This window comes from Salarias fasciatus, chromosome 20, assembly GCF_902148845.1.
Source record: "Salarias fasciatus chromosome 20, fSalaFa1.1, whole genome shotgun sequence".
NCBI classification, from domain to species: Eukaryota; Metazoa; Chordata; class Actinopteri; order Blenniiformes; family Blenniidae; genus Salarias; species Salarias fasciatus.
This window is the reverse complement of record NC_043764.1, coordinates 25447220-25460641: the sequence shown is the minus strand read 5'-3', so window position 1 is coordinate 25460641 and position 13422 is coordinate 25447220. Positions and strand designations below refer to the sequence as shown.

The window sequence follows — 13422 nt, the reverse complement described above, 5'->3', positions numbered from 1 at the left end:
TTTCTGTGTCCTCACAAAACAAACAGCTGCTCTGTTCAGAGGATGGACATTTTAAAAAATGTTCTCAGTTTTGCTGCTTCTCAGTGGATTACAGGACTTCTTTTGTTTGTTTTCTGAAACCCATATCTATTAAGACTGATTGTTTACTCTCAAACACAAAGGTTCCAAACAGACATTTTCAGCAAAACCATTTTGTATCAATAAAAATCCCCACTGTGTTAGAAATGTGTGTGTGTGTGTGTTTGTTTGTCATGGTGTTTGTTCTCTGGCGCGGCTGTGTACGGCAGTAATAAAGGCATCATGGTTTGTTGCGCAGGACTCAATTCAAAACACTGGGAATTGATTTGCATGCAGCTCTTCCCCCCGAGGACTCTCGCGGCTCTTTCACATGGATAAGGGACTTTGTTTAATTAGCTGATCTTTTCATTCCATCACGGGACAAGAGGAAAAAGCACCGGCCATCTGGAGGAGGCTTTTCAGGACATATAAGCAGGGAATACCCAAGGGTCTGGTTAAGGGACTGGCGACATTTGGGATAGCCAAAAGACGCCACCGGCTGAAGGTAAACAAATGTAGCCCATTTACAACTAAACACTCACATTTCAGTAGTTTTAGCATCTCGTATTAAATTGAACTTAGGGATTTACAAAGAAAATTATTGCATTCTATATCATAATATCATATATTATTACACTTTGTTGTCACTTTGCACTATCCTCAATTGTACCTTTATAAAGTTTCTGATTTTCACTTTGTCTTGAAATAACATGTGCAAGAGGGCCACACGTTTAGAACCAACTTTCAATAAAATGCAGCCCAGCTCAGAAAAAAGTTCAAATCTCTCTGGAAATCCAAGACAAATCTGGATAGTTTGACCTCTGAACAGAGCTGCAGTGCTGAAGTGGCTGCTGAGCATATATATGCAATATATCAACCAGTACAGAACATAGAGTAAGCAATGAATGAAAAACTACGTAATCAACAGCCCTACTTTGGCTGTTTCTCCTCTAGAATAATAGAACTTTTTAATCCCAGAGGGAGTTTCTTTGTAACATTGCTCCACAGAAAACAAAACCCCAGAATAACTAGAATAGTCAAAATATCAATAACACTGAATAGAGATTAAATCTGGAATGTAAATACACACACACACACACACAAAACTATGTACGTAATCAGTCAGTCTACTTTGGTCGTTTCTTCTCTTCTGAAATCAGCTAGTTCTATGTTTGGAACCAGTGACCAGTATGAGTGTGTGAAGATGCTGGATCATCTTATTTTTCTATATCGACACAATCTGGTGAGAAGCAGCGCAGATGTAATTTGCCGAATAACATCGGGTGAACTGTAAGGTGCACCATTTCGCCACGTAGTTCAAATAAGCTAAAAACAGACGACTTGAAAGCCAGCTCATCCCCAAATATACACCTTCACATGCAGCATAACCTGCAATCAAAAGTACATTTGTCCTGGCAGTATAATTATGTAGAGAAAGTCAGGTCTGGTTGCTGGTGAATGGATAGAGAGTGCCAGCTGTCCCGCTTTCTTTTCTCTTTTTTGGAGAAACTTGTCTCTCCTTACAGCCATTCTTCTTTTGTAGCCCCCTTTGAAATGAAAAGCCCCCTCCAAGCGTCGCGTGCTGTGTCAATAAGCAGAGCGTGTCTGGAAAGTCAGCAGCGTCGGACTGAACCATTTCAACAGGGTGCGGAGGGGGGGGGGGGTCACTTTCTCCACGAAAAATAAATACACTTTCACACATGAAGATAAGTACATGCAAGAATATTAGAATGGAACTTACAATAGGTATTTGAGCGAAATAAAATACACAATTAAAAGTTTGTGTTAGAATAAGTTGTTTTCCACCCCCCCCCCTCTTTTGGAGGGAGTGGACTGGTCTGAAACAGATGTCCAAGCGCTTCTTTCACATCGGAGCGCAGAAAGTCTGAAGCGAGTGTGCAGAGGATGCAGTAGAGCAGCTGACCGCAAAACACACAGTGAGTACAAACAGCTTTTTGTTTGATAACTGAGTTTTATAGAGGATAAACACCGACCAGTGAAGTGGAGACAGTAAAGAGGGCTGCTACGCTGAAGAAAAGCTTTACACAGCAGTGAAACTTTTATGGAAACAGTGAATATAATCGCATATTTTTCATCCTAACTTTTCATCTCACTTCATTGGCCACTATCGTTATTAGTCACTTTTTAACTTAAAATGAGTGTGTGTCTGGAGATTTAAACAATTATTAGTGCATATAATACTTAAATATGCCAATATTAGATGCTACTTATGTATTGATGAATACTGTCAAAAAGTATATATGTTGCTTCAGATATAAATGTTAAGCTGCACCAAACTTTTTTTTTGCTGTGGTGCATAACTGCACTGTGTTTTAATCCAGCAGTAGAAACAGGTTGATTTTCCAGAGTAAAGCCGATGTGGGTCAGCAGACTACTTGGTGGACACTGTTTGCGTCCACAGCAGAATAAACATCACCTCTTCGTGTATCAGGGTGGTGCTGAAGACAACACCTCAGTGTTGTGATACTCCAGAAGCCTCCACGAGCCTTTTGTCACTGGTGGGCCAAAGAAGTGAAAAGCTGCAGCCACATCCGGCCTGGAAAGCCACCGGTGTCCATTCAGAGGTTTCAGAAATGATGACTCAGAGGAACGGGGGTGTCGTGATCCTGAGTTAGCCTCTTCGGCCTCCAGAGAACAATGGAGCATCTCTTCTTGCCCTCTGTATTTACGCTGTCACTGGGCTGTGACAGAGCTGGTGTGTCTGGTCAACATATGGCTTCCAGTGACTGAGAGCTGCCCACTGTTATGCTTATTGCCCCTGCATTGTCTTTGCAGGGAAACTGAGACCCCCGCAGGACGTCACAGTGTGATCTGAAGGGGCAAAAAGCTGCTAGCATTTCAGTATTTGATGCTCTCAATAGTATCATCTCATTTATTCTGCCTTTTGACTGCCGTCTGTGGAGTTTCCGAACTCAGCAGTGCTTCTGAGGCACAGATCCTGACTCCAGTGACGTTCTTTGTAACACAACACTTCATTTCTTTCCCCTCCTCCTGCACCCCCCCATTGATGCATCCCGTGCTGTAACTCGCAGTGATTCCATTTTGCTGAATAGATTTTGGCTTCTCATCAGACTCTGGAATAAGGCATGTTGTAAAGTCGTTCGGTTTCTTCCATAGTATCAGCATTCAGTGGAGAATCTTAATTACAGGGTTCGAGCGGGCCTCGCTCTGGTTTCAGGCAACCCTCACTGTTTCCTCGGCGAGGCCGGTCCCCGTTGGTAATTCCAAGGCCGACCACAGTGGTAATGAGCACGGTGGTGGTGGCCACAATCCAGAAATACGAAGCTCCAAAAGGCTCATGGGAAAGGGTGGTGGGGGAAGTATGGGAGACAGTGAATCCGCATCGTGATCTCTTGCCATAAACATCAACTTCCGCAGATGTTACAGTGTCACGGTCCGGCGAGAAGAGAGGACGGGCGGGACGATGGGCTCCTGTCCCTCACACGTCTGGGGTGGTCATCAAGGGCAGTGATCACAATTAAGATATTATGAGAACATCAGTCGGGTCTACCGGGCGCCGGCTCCGCTATCTGTAGTCATCCCATCAGGAAATGGACGACTGTTCCTGTTATACCCAATCAAGAAACTCCTGCTCTCTTTCTCTTTCTAACAGTAGAAGTTCAAAACTGTCACGACGTCTTGTTCTCATGAAAGTCTTGACAAACAGAATCAGCGTTTTGGCAATAAGCTGCAACTTCAAGTAAGAACTTCAGTCAGACCTACACACCCAACCCACCCACTCACTCAGCTTAGCCCTCCGACCACAGACTCTTGTGAAACGCTTCAGACAGTTATGGGGTGTAAGTGGGTAAATCCCACATTACCCTGCCTGTCTCTGATTACCGGGCCGGATTCCTGTTGACGTCTTTAAACGTTAGATGGCTGCAGCATGGAGCCATGTGTCTGAGAACACGGCAGTGAAATCTCAGCACCGCTCCCTTTCCCTCTTCCGCCACTTCATACTTCAGCCTCGTCTTGAACGTTTGGCCCCGGCGAATGCAGCTGGAGCCTCAGTCGTCAGCAGATCTTGCACCCACAGCAGATTATTGAGGCCGGCCGGTGGATACAGGGCCTTTGTTGCAGTGTTGTTTTACTGACTCGCTGTGCCTCATTGTGCTGCTGGCTGCTCATCGCTGTTTCAGTTCACATGAGTTGCTGTGGTGAATGGGTCAGACCTTAGAGATACACAATAATATCCTGTTAGAGAAGCTTCTCATTCACTCACGCTCCGTGTCTTCCTCGTCCCAGCAGGAAAAGGCCTGATACCAATCTCCAAACACAGGGGCTGAGGCAGGAGCTGGGGATTATGCACACAGGACGTCCTTTCATGTGGGGCCATGTCATCTTACCTTGGCTTTACTCCTCATTATCATCACCGTCTCATCTGGGTTCTGTTTATAAGACATTAACACAGCAACATTATCTGCTTTGAACATGTGGCGTCAAGGCACCACAAGTTAATGAGATACTTTCATCTGTATCAGACTTTCTACCCAAAATATCTCAGTGCATTCATCACGAGAAAATGGGAGACGGTGCACCGTGTCCTGTTGCTCTCAGGAATCGCGTGGCATGTTGTTTTAAAGAGAAACCAAACCTAACTGTATGGAACCTGTGTCTGTAATCGCTCCTCTTGTGATCTGCTGACCCTTTTTTTTAACTACAAGTTTCAACTGTGGCGAGCATGTGAGACCCCAAAGAAATCGATTGACCTATAAACGATAAAAAAAAAAATAAATAAAGGCAGCATTTTCTTGAAAGGTCTACCAAAACAGCCACAAGCAAACAACTGGCCTGATTTAGAGTGATTCATCTCTGAATGAGACCTTCCTTTCGGCTGTTTACACATTTTTTTTTTCTTTTCTGTTCCTGTTGTTGTTCCTCGCTGCACCTCGTCGTCGATTCATTAGCAGTCGCATGTTTTTTTTTTGCCGTGGAGGAACAATACCGCAGATCAGGCTGTAAACATGAATTGTGTTGTGAAATGAGCAGGAGTATGTGCAGGCCTCAGCCGGGACCTTGTGATCCGATGGACAAGCCCAGCATTGAGACATTCTTCCACTTCAAAACCCCCAGAGGGTTCCTGGACACTGGTTGAATAGAGGCGGAGGGAGGGGGTTACACAAGGGAGAACAGGTGCAGTGCATGAGTGGGGTAATTCCCGCTGCCATCTGCTTTCTTTTTCGGGGTGCGGGCTCCTTTAAACGCCCTCTGACACGCCTCACGGCGACACGCTCCCCGGGCCAGCCGCGCCGTGCCCCGTCGCCATGGCACCACAATTCAGATTAACCCCTGCACATGTGCCGAGTCAAGCGTGGGGGTCTGCCTCCTTTGTTGATGGGGCATGGGAGGGAGAAAGAGGCGGGGGTGATGGAGGAGGAGGAGGAGGAGGGGGAGGAAAGCTGCTGGGATAAGTGTGTAAAAGGAGCACTCGCCAGTCTTTCACTTTTGTTAAGTGAGGCAGCAGTGTGGGAATGAAAGAAGCCATGTGGTCAGAGAACAGCAGGAGGAGACCTGCTGGGTGTAAAAAGTGATTCATCTCATTCCGCTGGTTTGATCCCCGCTTATTTCAACAGGTGATAACAAAAACTCCTGATCAGACAAGTCGAGATGACGGCCGTGGAGAGTAAAGAGGAGATCAGCGACACTGACAGCGGGATTATCCTGCACTCCGGTGAGAAATTATCCGTCCACACTGCAAACACAGCATTCGATTTCCGCATACTTCAATGTGCAAACTCTGCAGAATATAATCACTGTATTACTTCCAGTAATATGTTGCTCAGTCTGCTGGATTACAGGGCTTACTGACTAAACAGAAGGTCGGACAAAAAGCACAAAAAAATAATTACACTCCAAATTACTAAAACAAAAAATAAAATAGTAAAAGTGAAAACTTTTGTCCTGATTTTAAGTTATCTATGATCCTTTTTTCTGCATAACAACTGGATATTTTTATAGGATAACTCACATTTTTTTTGTAGGCCAGTCTTTGTAATAAATGAAACTACAGTGTAATCTGAAACTCAGCATATTTGTTGTTGTAATATTAGCAAGGCAAATTTATTTCTCTAGCCCCATTCAGACATAATTCACAGTGCTTTACAAGGATATAAATGAAATGCTTTAAAACAAGGCAATCAAAAAAGATGTAAAAGGTAGAATAAATAAAGTAAATCATTGTGTATTAGTCTTCCAGAGGACTCAGTAGTAAATGTGAGATTCACAAAAACAAACCGAAACAAATGAATTATTAAAAAAGACTTTACTTTCTTCAACTGAACCCTGAACATGTGTGTGTTCGTTCCAGGTCCGGACAGTCCCACATCTCCGGTGAAGGACCTGACCACTCACACCAGAGCCCTGAAGCTGAAGCACCAGAGTCTGGAGGAGCGTCTGGAGCTCTGCCTGCTGGAGCTGAGAAACCTCTGCATCAGAGAGGCAGTGAGTCGCTCGGACGCCAGTTTGTGTCGCGAAGCCGTCTGTGAACGGCTGGCATAGCAGTGTGAGTCATCACGGCTTCTGTTTGTTGCTGCTGGCAGGAGCTGACCGGCACGCTGCCCTCAGACTATCCTCTGATGCCCGATGAGAATCCGCCTCGGGTTCGACGGAGAATCGGAGCGTCATTCAAGCTGGATGAAGGTCTGATTTGTCTGAATCAGCAGGTACGAGCTCTCCTCGCCGCCGAGTGCATCTCATCAGAGAAGATAACGTTTCCTCGGATTACATCGAATCATCACAACTGGGTTCTTTCACAGGATTCAGAGTTGCAAGCACTGGAGACCGACTTGGCTCTTCACCGGCAGATTTACGAAGCGGCCCGCAAGCTGTCCCTGGAGGAGAACCTCAGCAAACCGCAGAAGAAGAGTCGGCTGCAGCAGTGCAAGAGAGAGGAGAAGAAAGTGAAGGAGCTGCAGGAGGCCGTGTTTCAGCACAGGGTCAAGAGTGAATGCAACTCTCCCTGCATCATGGGCGGCCAAAACAAAGGTGAGGGACAGTGCCGCCCCCTGCAGGTCCGCCTGTGCAGCACAGTTCAACTCATATCGTGTTTTTTCTGTGTGTGCAGATCTGAACATGTCTGATGACAGCTCCCTCTCTGATGTGGTGGCTCTGGATGATGGTGAGGTTATTATACAGAAAAGGAAAAAGAACCACATGCAGCAAACTGCAGATCTTCATGCTAAATGCTCTCTCCGTCCCCTGTCAGATGTGGACTCCCCTTGCCCCCTTTCACCTCCACCGCTGGGTACATCCTCCTCGGACCCCCTCCAGCTCTCAGGCAAAACCCAGCGCCCTTCTCCTCAGAGCCAGCACGGCGTGGAGTTCGAACGCTCGCCCATCCAGAACTCTCCGTGGAAAGAATCCAGCCTGGACCAGCCTTACCAGAAAGTCCCAAAACCTCAGTCTCCGTGCAGCAGCCGGTCCAGGTACATAACTGAAGCGTGGTCACAGCATATGGAGGCTACGGCAGCAAAAACATGTAGAGCCTGATGTCAGTGAACTGTTCAGTCGTGGTTTTCTCTCACCTCACCCCTGCTGTTTGTTCCTGTGTGCAGCAGCCCAGCCGGAGCTCCGGTGCCTGCAGAGAGCAGCAGGATCCCTCTCACTCAGTTCGTCAAGAACTCTGCTCTCCGAAACAGCACCTCCACCAGCGCCCCCTCCACCCCAGAGCTGCTGGTACGCCGCCAGTACTCCCAGTCCTTCAGGTACAAACTCCTGCCAGAATCCTGTCCGTTGACGGTTTTCACCAAAAGCACAAGACGTCATGTGTGACATTTCTGTCTTTGTGTCGTCAGACTTCCAAAGAAAAAGCCGTTTGCTGGCCTGGAGCGCCTCGGCTCGGACAGCAGTCGGGGGCGAGCCCGGCTGCCGCAGCGCCGCTGCATGGCCGACTTCATGGTGCGCTCTCCAGAGTACTCCCCTCTGCGTCCCTACCAGTCCAGCTCTGAGGACAGCAGCTCGGAGCACTCCTCCTCCTCCTACATCGGCTCTCCTGGCAGAGACGGCCCCACTGAGATCCCCAAGCTCTGCCCGCCGCCGTACGGGTTCCACTTCGGGGCGCAGAAGAAAGGAGTCTCCGGCTTCACCGGACCGGTGAGGGCGGCGGAAGACGACGGTCCGCTCTCCCCGCAAGACCGGGCGAAGTGCTGCCTGTCTCCTGTGGCGCGCGGTCCTCCCCAGCAAAGACCGTGGCAGGAGGCGGCGGCGTCCTCCTCCCCGAGGAGCGTCCTGAAGCCGCCTCCTCCGTACACCAGGCTGGTGCGGACCCCCTCGCTCAAAGAGTACCCCAACCACGCCATCAGACTACTGCCCCGCGAGCTGGTGTCCGAGGAGCTGAAGTCCTGGCACCAGAGGAACCAGCTGCAGAAGCTACGGACCAACTGCGGCGAGCAGCAGGGCCCCCTGAGCGTGACCAGCCCCACCTCGCCACACCTGCCTCCGTTCAACCAGGTGGGGGAACAAATAAACTCAATCCAACCGAAAATCAGCAGATTTTTTTTCCTATGTGAGCTTTTTCTTTTTGTCCAGAATGCACTAGATGAACCTCATGGCGTTTTGTCTTGCAGGGTTCGGGGAACTTCATCCTCCAGAGAGCTGCGGACGGGACTCCGGTCCAGTGGTTCGTGGCTGAAGACGCTGAAATCGTGAGCCAGGTGTAGCCGGCACCGCCACCCTCCTGCAGTATGCTGAGTCATTCCTATTTATCGCTGTATTTATTAAGTCGCTGGACTCTCTGTGAGATCGTTTGCTGACGCGATGCAGAAAAACGTGGACCTATCGGTGATTAATTTAAATGTGTAAGGTGAAAAAAAGCCAGTTTTATTTATTTGAAGTTGTTTTTGTGATTGATCTGAGGTGAATTCAGGCTCATACCTTCTCATAAATGTGTCACGCAGACATGTCTGCTGTTATTTCAGGCAGTGTTTTTGTGGCTGGGACACATTTTGCACATATAATTTTCCTTCAGTAGTTTCCACATAATTTTCTGGATTTCTAATATAATTTCACATTATGCTTTATTTATCTATTATTTAAAGTTCCCCCCTCCTTTGCAACAAAGAGACTTTTAACTAAAATGTGGATCCATCTTTGGAGACAGATTGCTGTTTTTTTAATAAATAAATATATATACAGACAGGTTGATTGTCTAGAAGTAAGCTGAATTTTTAACATATATTATCTCTTGAATAATTAATCACTGATGCCTTTTGAACGGTGGTTTATTGAATGTTTTGACTGCAGTATGGTGTTTTCTTACTAACCAAGTGATTGTATCAGTTTGTGTAATTTTTTTTTGTATATTTATAATAAAAATGATCATAAAAGATGTGCGTATGTTTCAAACCTTTAAGGCGAAAGTGTTTGATGATGAACAAACAGAAATCCGACAGCAAAGAGCGTTTTTGGAAGATAGAATGACAACGTTCAGAGTCATGAAGGTGATTTTCCAGATCAGGGTTCGGATGCTCCGTCCTGAAGTTTCCACAGGAAGAAAGTCATCGACAGGACGCAGAAAAGAGCGACGAGGTAGGTGCAGAGGAGCGTCCACCGGCAGCGGTACATCCAGTGAGTCAGGAGGCGAGGCCGCCGCAGCGCGGCGCACCTGAAGGGAGACGCTCACACGGTCACTGCATTCACCCAGAAGCAAACCAAGAGTCACATTTTAAAAAGATTAAAAATACATACGGGCTGCCAGAGATCCGCTTGTCGAGATTTGTTGCTTTCCTGTCCTTTCTCCTGGACAGAGCAGCCTTGCCTCTGTGCCTCTGTCTCAACGTGTCTAAAGAGGAGCTGGAAAAGTCAAAACATCAGATACGTTTAATATTTACCTACGATTAACAAACTGTTACACGAGAGAGGCAAAATTACCAAAAAAAAAACCTTCCATTAACACTAAATACATCAAACAATGTGACGGATTTTGTTGATACTGTTGAGGGTGTACACACCAGGGTCAAACGTAAGGCCCGCGGGCCAGAACCGGCCAACAAAAGGCGACAATCCGGTCCATCAAACCACCAAGCAAGTTGTCAAAATTTTGAAGAACACACTGATTTTTGGACTTTGAATTGTGGTTTTTGGGACATTTCACAGTATTTTCCACCAGAAAGCATCACTGAAATGGCTGTAAAGTAAGATTATAGTGATTTCTGCCAGTAAACTGCAAAAACTAAAAATTTTATAAAGTTATTTAGTCTTGTTTTTAGTCAAAATGTCTCATCCCATTTGATTCAACATCCATTTCAGATAGAGAAACTTATTTCTAGATTCAAAAATCTTATTTTCTCTTGATCTCTTGTCAAGTGAAATTTACTTGCTGCATGGTTTCTCTAGTTTTGAGAGTAAATTTCTTAAAATTTAGAGTTGATATCTTATATGTGCTGTTGCGAAAATAAAGACTTTTTTTCTCTTTCTCCCTTTTAAAATACAATAAGCGACTGACGCTTTAATGATCAGTGTGTGAAAGTCTGTGGATCCTGCTGCGATTAAATGTTTTATTCTCTAGGCGTCTGCGCAGCCGTACCTCCTGGTTGCTGTCTTGGTGGCAGCCGCTGCTTTGGGTGGAGGGCATTCGGGCTCAGGGGTCGGAGGTCGTTCTGGAGGAGCAGCGGGAGCTTCTGGAGGAGGAGGAGGAGGAGGAGGCTCACCTGGGTCAGCAGGTCTGGAACAGAGAAGGGTTTTTATGTGGCGTTCCCATCCGGTCCGGACATGAGGCAGAACGCGAGTCTCACCTGTCGTCCGCTGAGTTTCCGTCGTCTCTGGTCACGGCGGACCATCCGGACTCCGAGCTGTGAGACGGACAGAAGGACAGAGACTTCTTCATGGGGGACACCGGTTTCTTGGTCTCTTGTTTTTTCTTCTCCTGTGGAGAAGAAGAAGGCCGTCAAGGTCCAGGAGATAACCCTTCCGAACGCAGCGAGGCGGTGGGAGCCTCCTACCTGACTCAGAAAGGGAATGAGCGAAATGCTGACTCGTCGGCGAAGGTTACTCTGACAGAAAGAGAGAAAGCAAGAGCGCTCATAGACAGCAGGCCAGCGGGAAGATGTCACAGTAACTAACATATACACACCTGAGAAGCTTTCATTTTCATTTCATTCTCCTCTTGATCTGCAGAAACACACCGAGCGGTCAGTGGGGTCGTTCTCAGAACAGAGCGGAACACGGTGAGGACAGAGAGTGAGAACCTGGAGAGATTCTGTGATCCAGGCTCCTGCTCGTGTTCTGCTGCTGCAGCGTCTTCTTGGCTTCTTCCAGCTCGGCTGCGTTGCGGTCGTATCGCCTCTTCAGGCTCTCCACGTGAGCCACCATGAGCTCTACGGCCCGGCTGACCCGAGCCTCCTGCCAAGTGCAGAACACACACCTTCAGTGGTGCAGTGGGACATCAGACCGACAAATTAAGGGTGTATGATAAAACAACATGGATATTTAATATTATATTCCTGTTAACAATAGCAAGTCTTCCAATATTTATGTTTGTTAACATGAATAAACAACATTATATCTAGATAATGTTTCGATTAAGGATTTCTGATATGGTCAGGTTTTCAGAATTTTGGGTTTTTTTGAGATAAACCTTAGTTACAAAGTGTTTAAAGAAAAAGCAAAGCGGCCTTTTGTACCTGATGCACAGCGCCGAGCACCTCTGCTGTGTTTGAGATCCGTTCCACCGTCCCTCCCAGGATGTCCAGAGACAGCTCCAGCTTCTGCAGGATCTTACTGCGCTTACTGTCCAGACACAGGCCCTTCAGCAGCTGAACACACACACACACACACACACACACACACACACACACAGTCACACACAGCCTCATACAAACACAGACACCACAGAGACAGTACCTCCAGGGTCTCCCTGCCTCTGGTCAGCTCCAGCTGGACGTTCTCCTCGGCCAGGTTTCGAGCGTGCTCCTCGGCCTGCAGCCTCTGCTTCAGGGTGTACTGATCACTTCGGAAAGCCAGGGCGATCTGCGAGAAGGCAGTCTGCAACCACAACACACACACACACACACACACACACACACACACACACAACTCAAGCACCAGTTTTTAAAAATGATGAAGATCTTTTGAGGACTGAATGAAACAACACTATATGAGTATTTATTAGAATATTTATATTATATGAGACTGCTTGTGTGTTTTCTGTTTGAATGGTGCCACATTTGTAACAAACATGCACTTGTGGAATGAGCAGCAGAGCTGACTTTGGGTGTTGTGTCTATGATAGCTCTGCCAAATCTCAGTTTATTCTGCTGATTTCTGCTTTGTGCTGTTTGGTCTCTTATCCTCACTTGCTGTCAGTAAAGAGGTTGCAGAGGATTATAATCCTGCAACCTGTGGAAAACTCTTTTCTCCATAATCTATGCTGATAAAACAAAAAGAAAATCTGACCGATCGCTTCCTCTGAGACGTTAAAACACCGACAGAGTCCCGGTTTGGAGGCAGACTCACCTCGATGTCCTTCTCTGACATCTCCACGCTGTCAGGAAACAAAGCATTCCGTCAGAACTCCCTCTGAAAGAGCTTGAATGTGGCTGAAGGCGTGTGGCTGCGGCACCTGTTGAGGCCGACCCGCTCTATGATGGACAGGTCGCTCCAGCTGGCGGCAGGCGGCTCCTCCCGGCTGCTCTCTGCGTGGAGAAGTCAACCCGCCTTTCAGTGGTGACCGCCTGGGCGTTTTATTGACCGTGATGGTGTTCGGAGGCGTTACCTTCCTCACTGTCCTCGCTGTCAGGCATCGGAGGCAGACTGTACTTCCCGTCTGTCTCCCCATCAGGCTGCACACAGCGGAGGAACATTACCTGACGGCGGCAGAAGGTGTTTACGGCGGGAAGATTATGTCTCACCTGAGCGCTCATCGCTGCGTCGGCTTGAACAGAGAAATCCAGAGTTTGTTAATTTAGTGAAACCCAATGAAAACTTTGAAATCCTCACTGCAGTCACAGGGAGACTTCTGGCTGGAAAGACAGATTTATCCACACAGTCTGCGTTCGGTTCATGTCTTCCTCCGCCCGTCTGCTGGACTGAGAATAGATAATCCTATTAAGAGATCCACAGTCAACCCAGAGCAGTAGACTGAGCTCGGAGGCTCATGGGTAACACCGCGAGGATCTGGAGTGAATGAAGGATGTCATTCAGCTCATCATCATCATCATGTGAAGACCGGCCACGGTGGAGCAGTGGTTAGACCTTTGTCCTCACGGTGAGAAGGTCTGTGGTTTGAACCCTTCATGAGTCACAGAGAAATAAAATAAACTTCAAGCTTCAGCCTGAGGTCTAAATGGGCCGCAGTTAAAAAGTTTGACGTCAATAATACATCATTACTGTAGTTTCTCTTTTTGA

The 13422-nt window shown here is 47.1% G+C and overlaps 3 protein-coding genes across 3 annotated transcripts; 1 reads left to right on the top strand and 2 right to left on the bottom strand.

Annotated features, from left to right (window-relative positions):
• The first annotated feature begins 1939 nt into the window (after positions 1-1939).
• On the top strand, positions 1940-9406 carry inavaa (innate immunity activator a). Its single transcript, XM_030119590.1, has 10 exons — positions 1940-1994; positions 5655-5752; positions 6389-6522; positions 6621-6743; positions 6837-7065; positions 7145-7198; positions 7286-7505; positions 7635-7784; positions 7875-8529; positions 8646-9406. Exons 2-10 carry the CDS (start codon positions 5689-5691, stop codon positions 8736-8738), a joined length of 1722 nt encoding a protein of 573 aa, XP_029975450.1. The 5' UTR covers positions 1940-1994; positions 5655-5688; the 3' UTR covers positions 8739-9406.
• Positions 9407-9476: 70 nt separating this feature from the next.
• On the bottom strand, positions 9477-10915 carry LOC115408824 (actin cytoskeleton-regulatory complex protein pan1-like). Its single transcript, XM_030119754.1, has 4 exons — positions 10812-10915; positions 10604-10741; positions 9766-9870; positions 9477-9682 (listed from the first exon to the last, which is right to left on the bottom strand). The coding sequence occupies exons 1-4, from the start codon at positions 10901-10903 to the stop codon at positions 9532-9534; spliced, it is 486 nt and encodes a 161-aa protein (XP_029975614.1). The 5' UTR covers positions 10904-10915; the 3' UTR covers positions 9477-9531.
• Positions 10916-10963: 48 nt separating this feature from the next.
• On the bottom strand, positions 10964-12938 carry LOC115407450 (lymphoid-restricted membrane protein). The gene is made up of 10 exons (XM_030117797.1): positions 12927-12938; positions 12791-12881; positions 12638-12710; positions 12532-12559; positions 11920-12060; positions 11700-11831; positions 11265-11418; positions 11150-11187; positions 11024-11069; positions 10964-10983 (listed from the first exon to the last, which is right to left on the bottom strand). The coding sequence occupies exons 1-10, from the start codon at positions 12936-12938 to the stop codon at positions 10964-10966; spliced, it is 735 nt and encodes a 244-aa protein (XP_029973657.1).
• Positions 12939-13422: the final 484 nt, after the last annotated feature.

What these genes read in the sequence shown, in the direction of transcription:
- inavaa (XM_030119590.1), top strand. Translation starts at nt 5,689, where the DNA reads ATGACGGCCGTGGAGAGTAAAGAGGAGATCAGCGACACTGACAGCGGG. An exon ending in TGATTTGTCTGAATCAGCAG is followed by an intron (nt 6,744 to 6,836) that starts GTACGAGCTCTC and finishes GTTCTTTCACAG; the next exon opens with GATTCAGAGTTGCAAGCACT. An exon ending in ACCTGCCTCCGTTCAACCAG is followed by an intron (nt 8,530 to 8,645) that starts GTGGGGGAACAA and finishes TTTGTCTTGCAG; the next exon opens with GGTTCGGGGAACTTCATCCT.
- LOC115408824 (XM_030119754.1), bottom strand. Translation starts at nt 10,903, where the DNA reads ATGAAGAAGTCTCTGTCCTTCTGTCCGTCTCACAGCTCGGAGTCCGGA. An exon ending in GGAAACTCAGCGGACGACAG is followed by an intron (nt 10,742 to 10,811) that starts GTGAGACTCGCG and finishes TCTCTGTTCCAG; the next exon opens with ACCTGCTGACCCAGGTGAGC. An exon ending in AAGCGGATCTCTGGCAGCCC is followed by an intron (nt 9,683 to 9,765) that starts GTATGTATTTTT and finishes GTCTCCCTTCAG; the next exon opens with GTGCGCCGCGCTGCGGCGGC.
- LOC115407450 (XM_030117797.1), bottom strand. An exon ending in CAGCGAGGACAGTGAGGAAG is followed by an intron (nt 12,711 to 12,790) that starts GTAACGCCTCCG and finishes TTCTCCACGCAG; the next exon opens with AGAGCAGCCGGGAGGAGCCG. An exon ending in GGATCACAGAATCTCTCCAG is followed by an intron (nt 11,188 to 11,264) that starts GTTCTCACTCTC and finishes GTGTTTCTGCAG; the next exon opens with ATCAAGAGGAGAATGAAATG.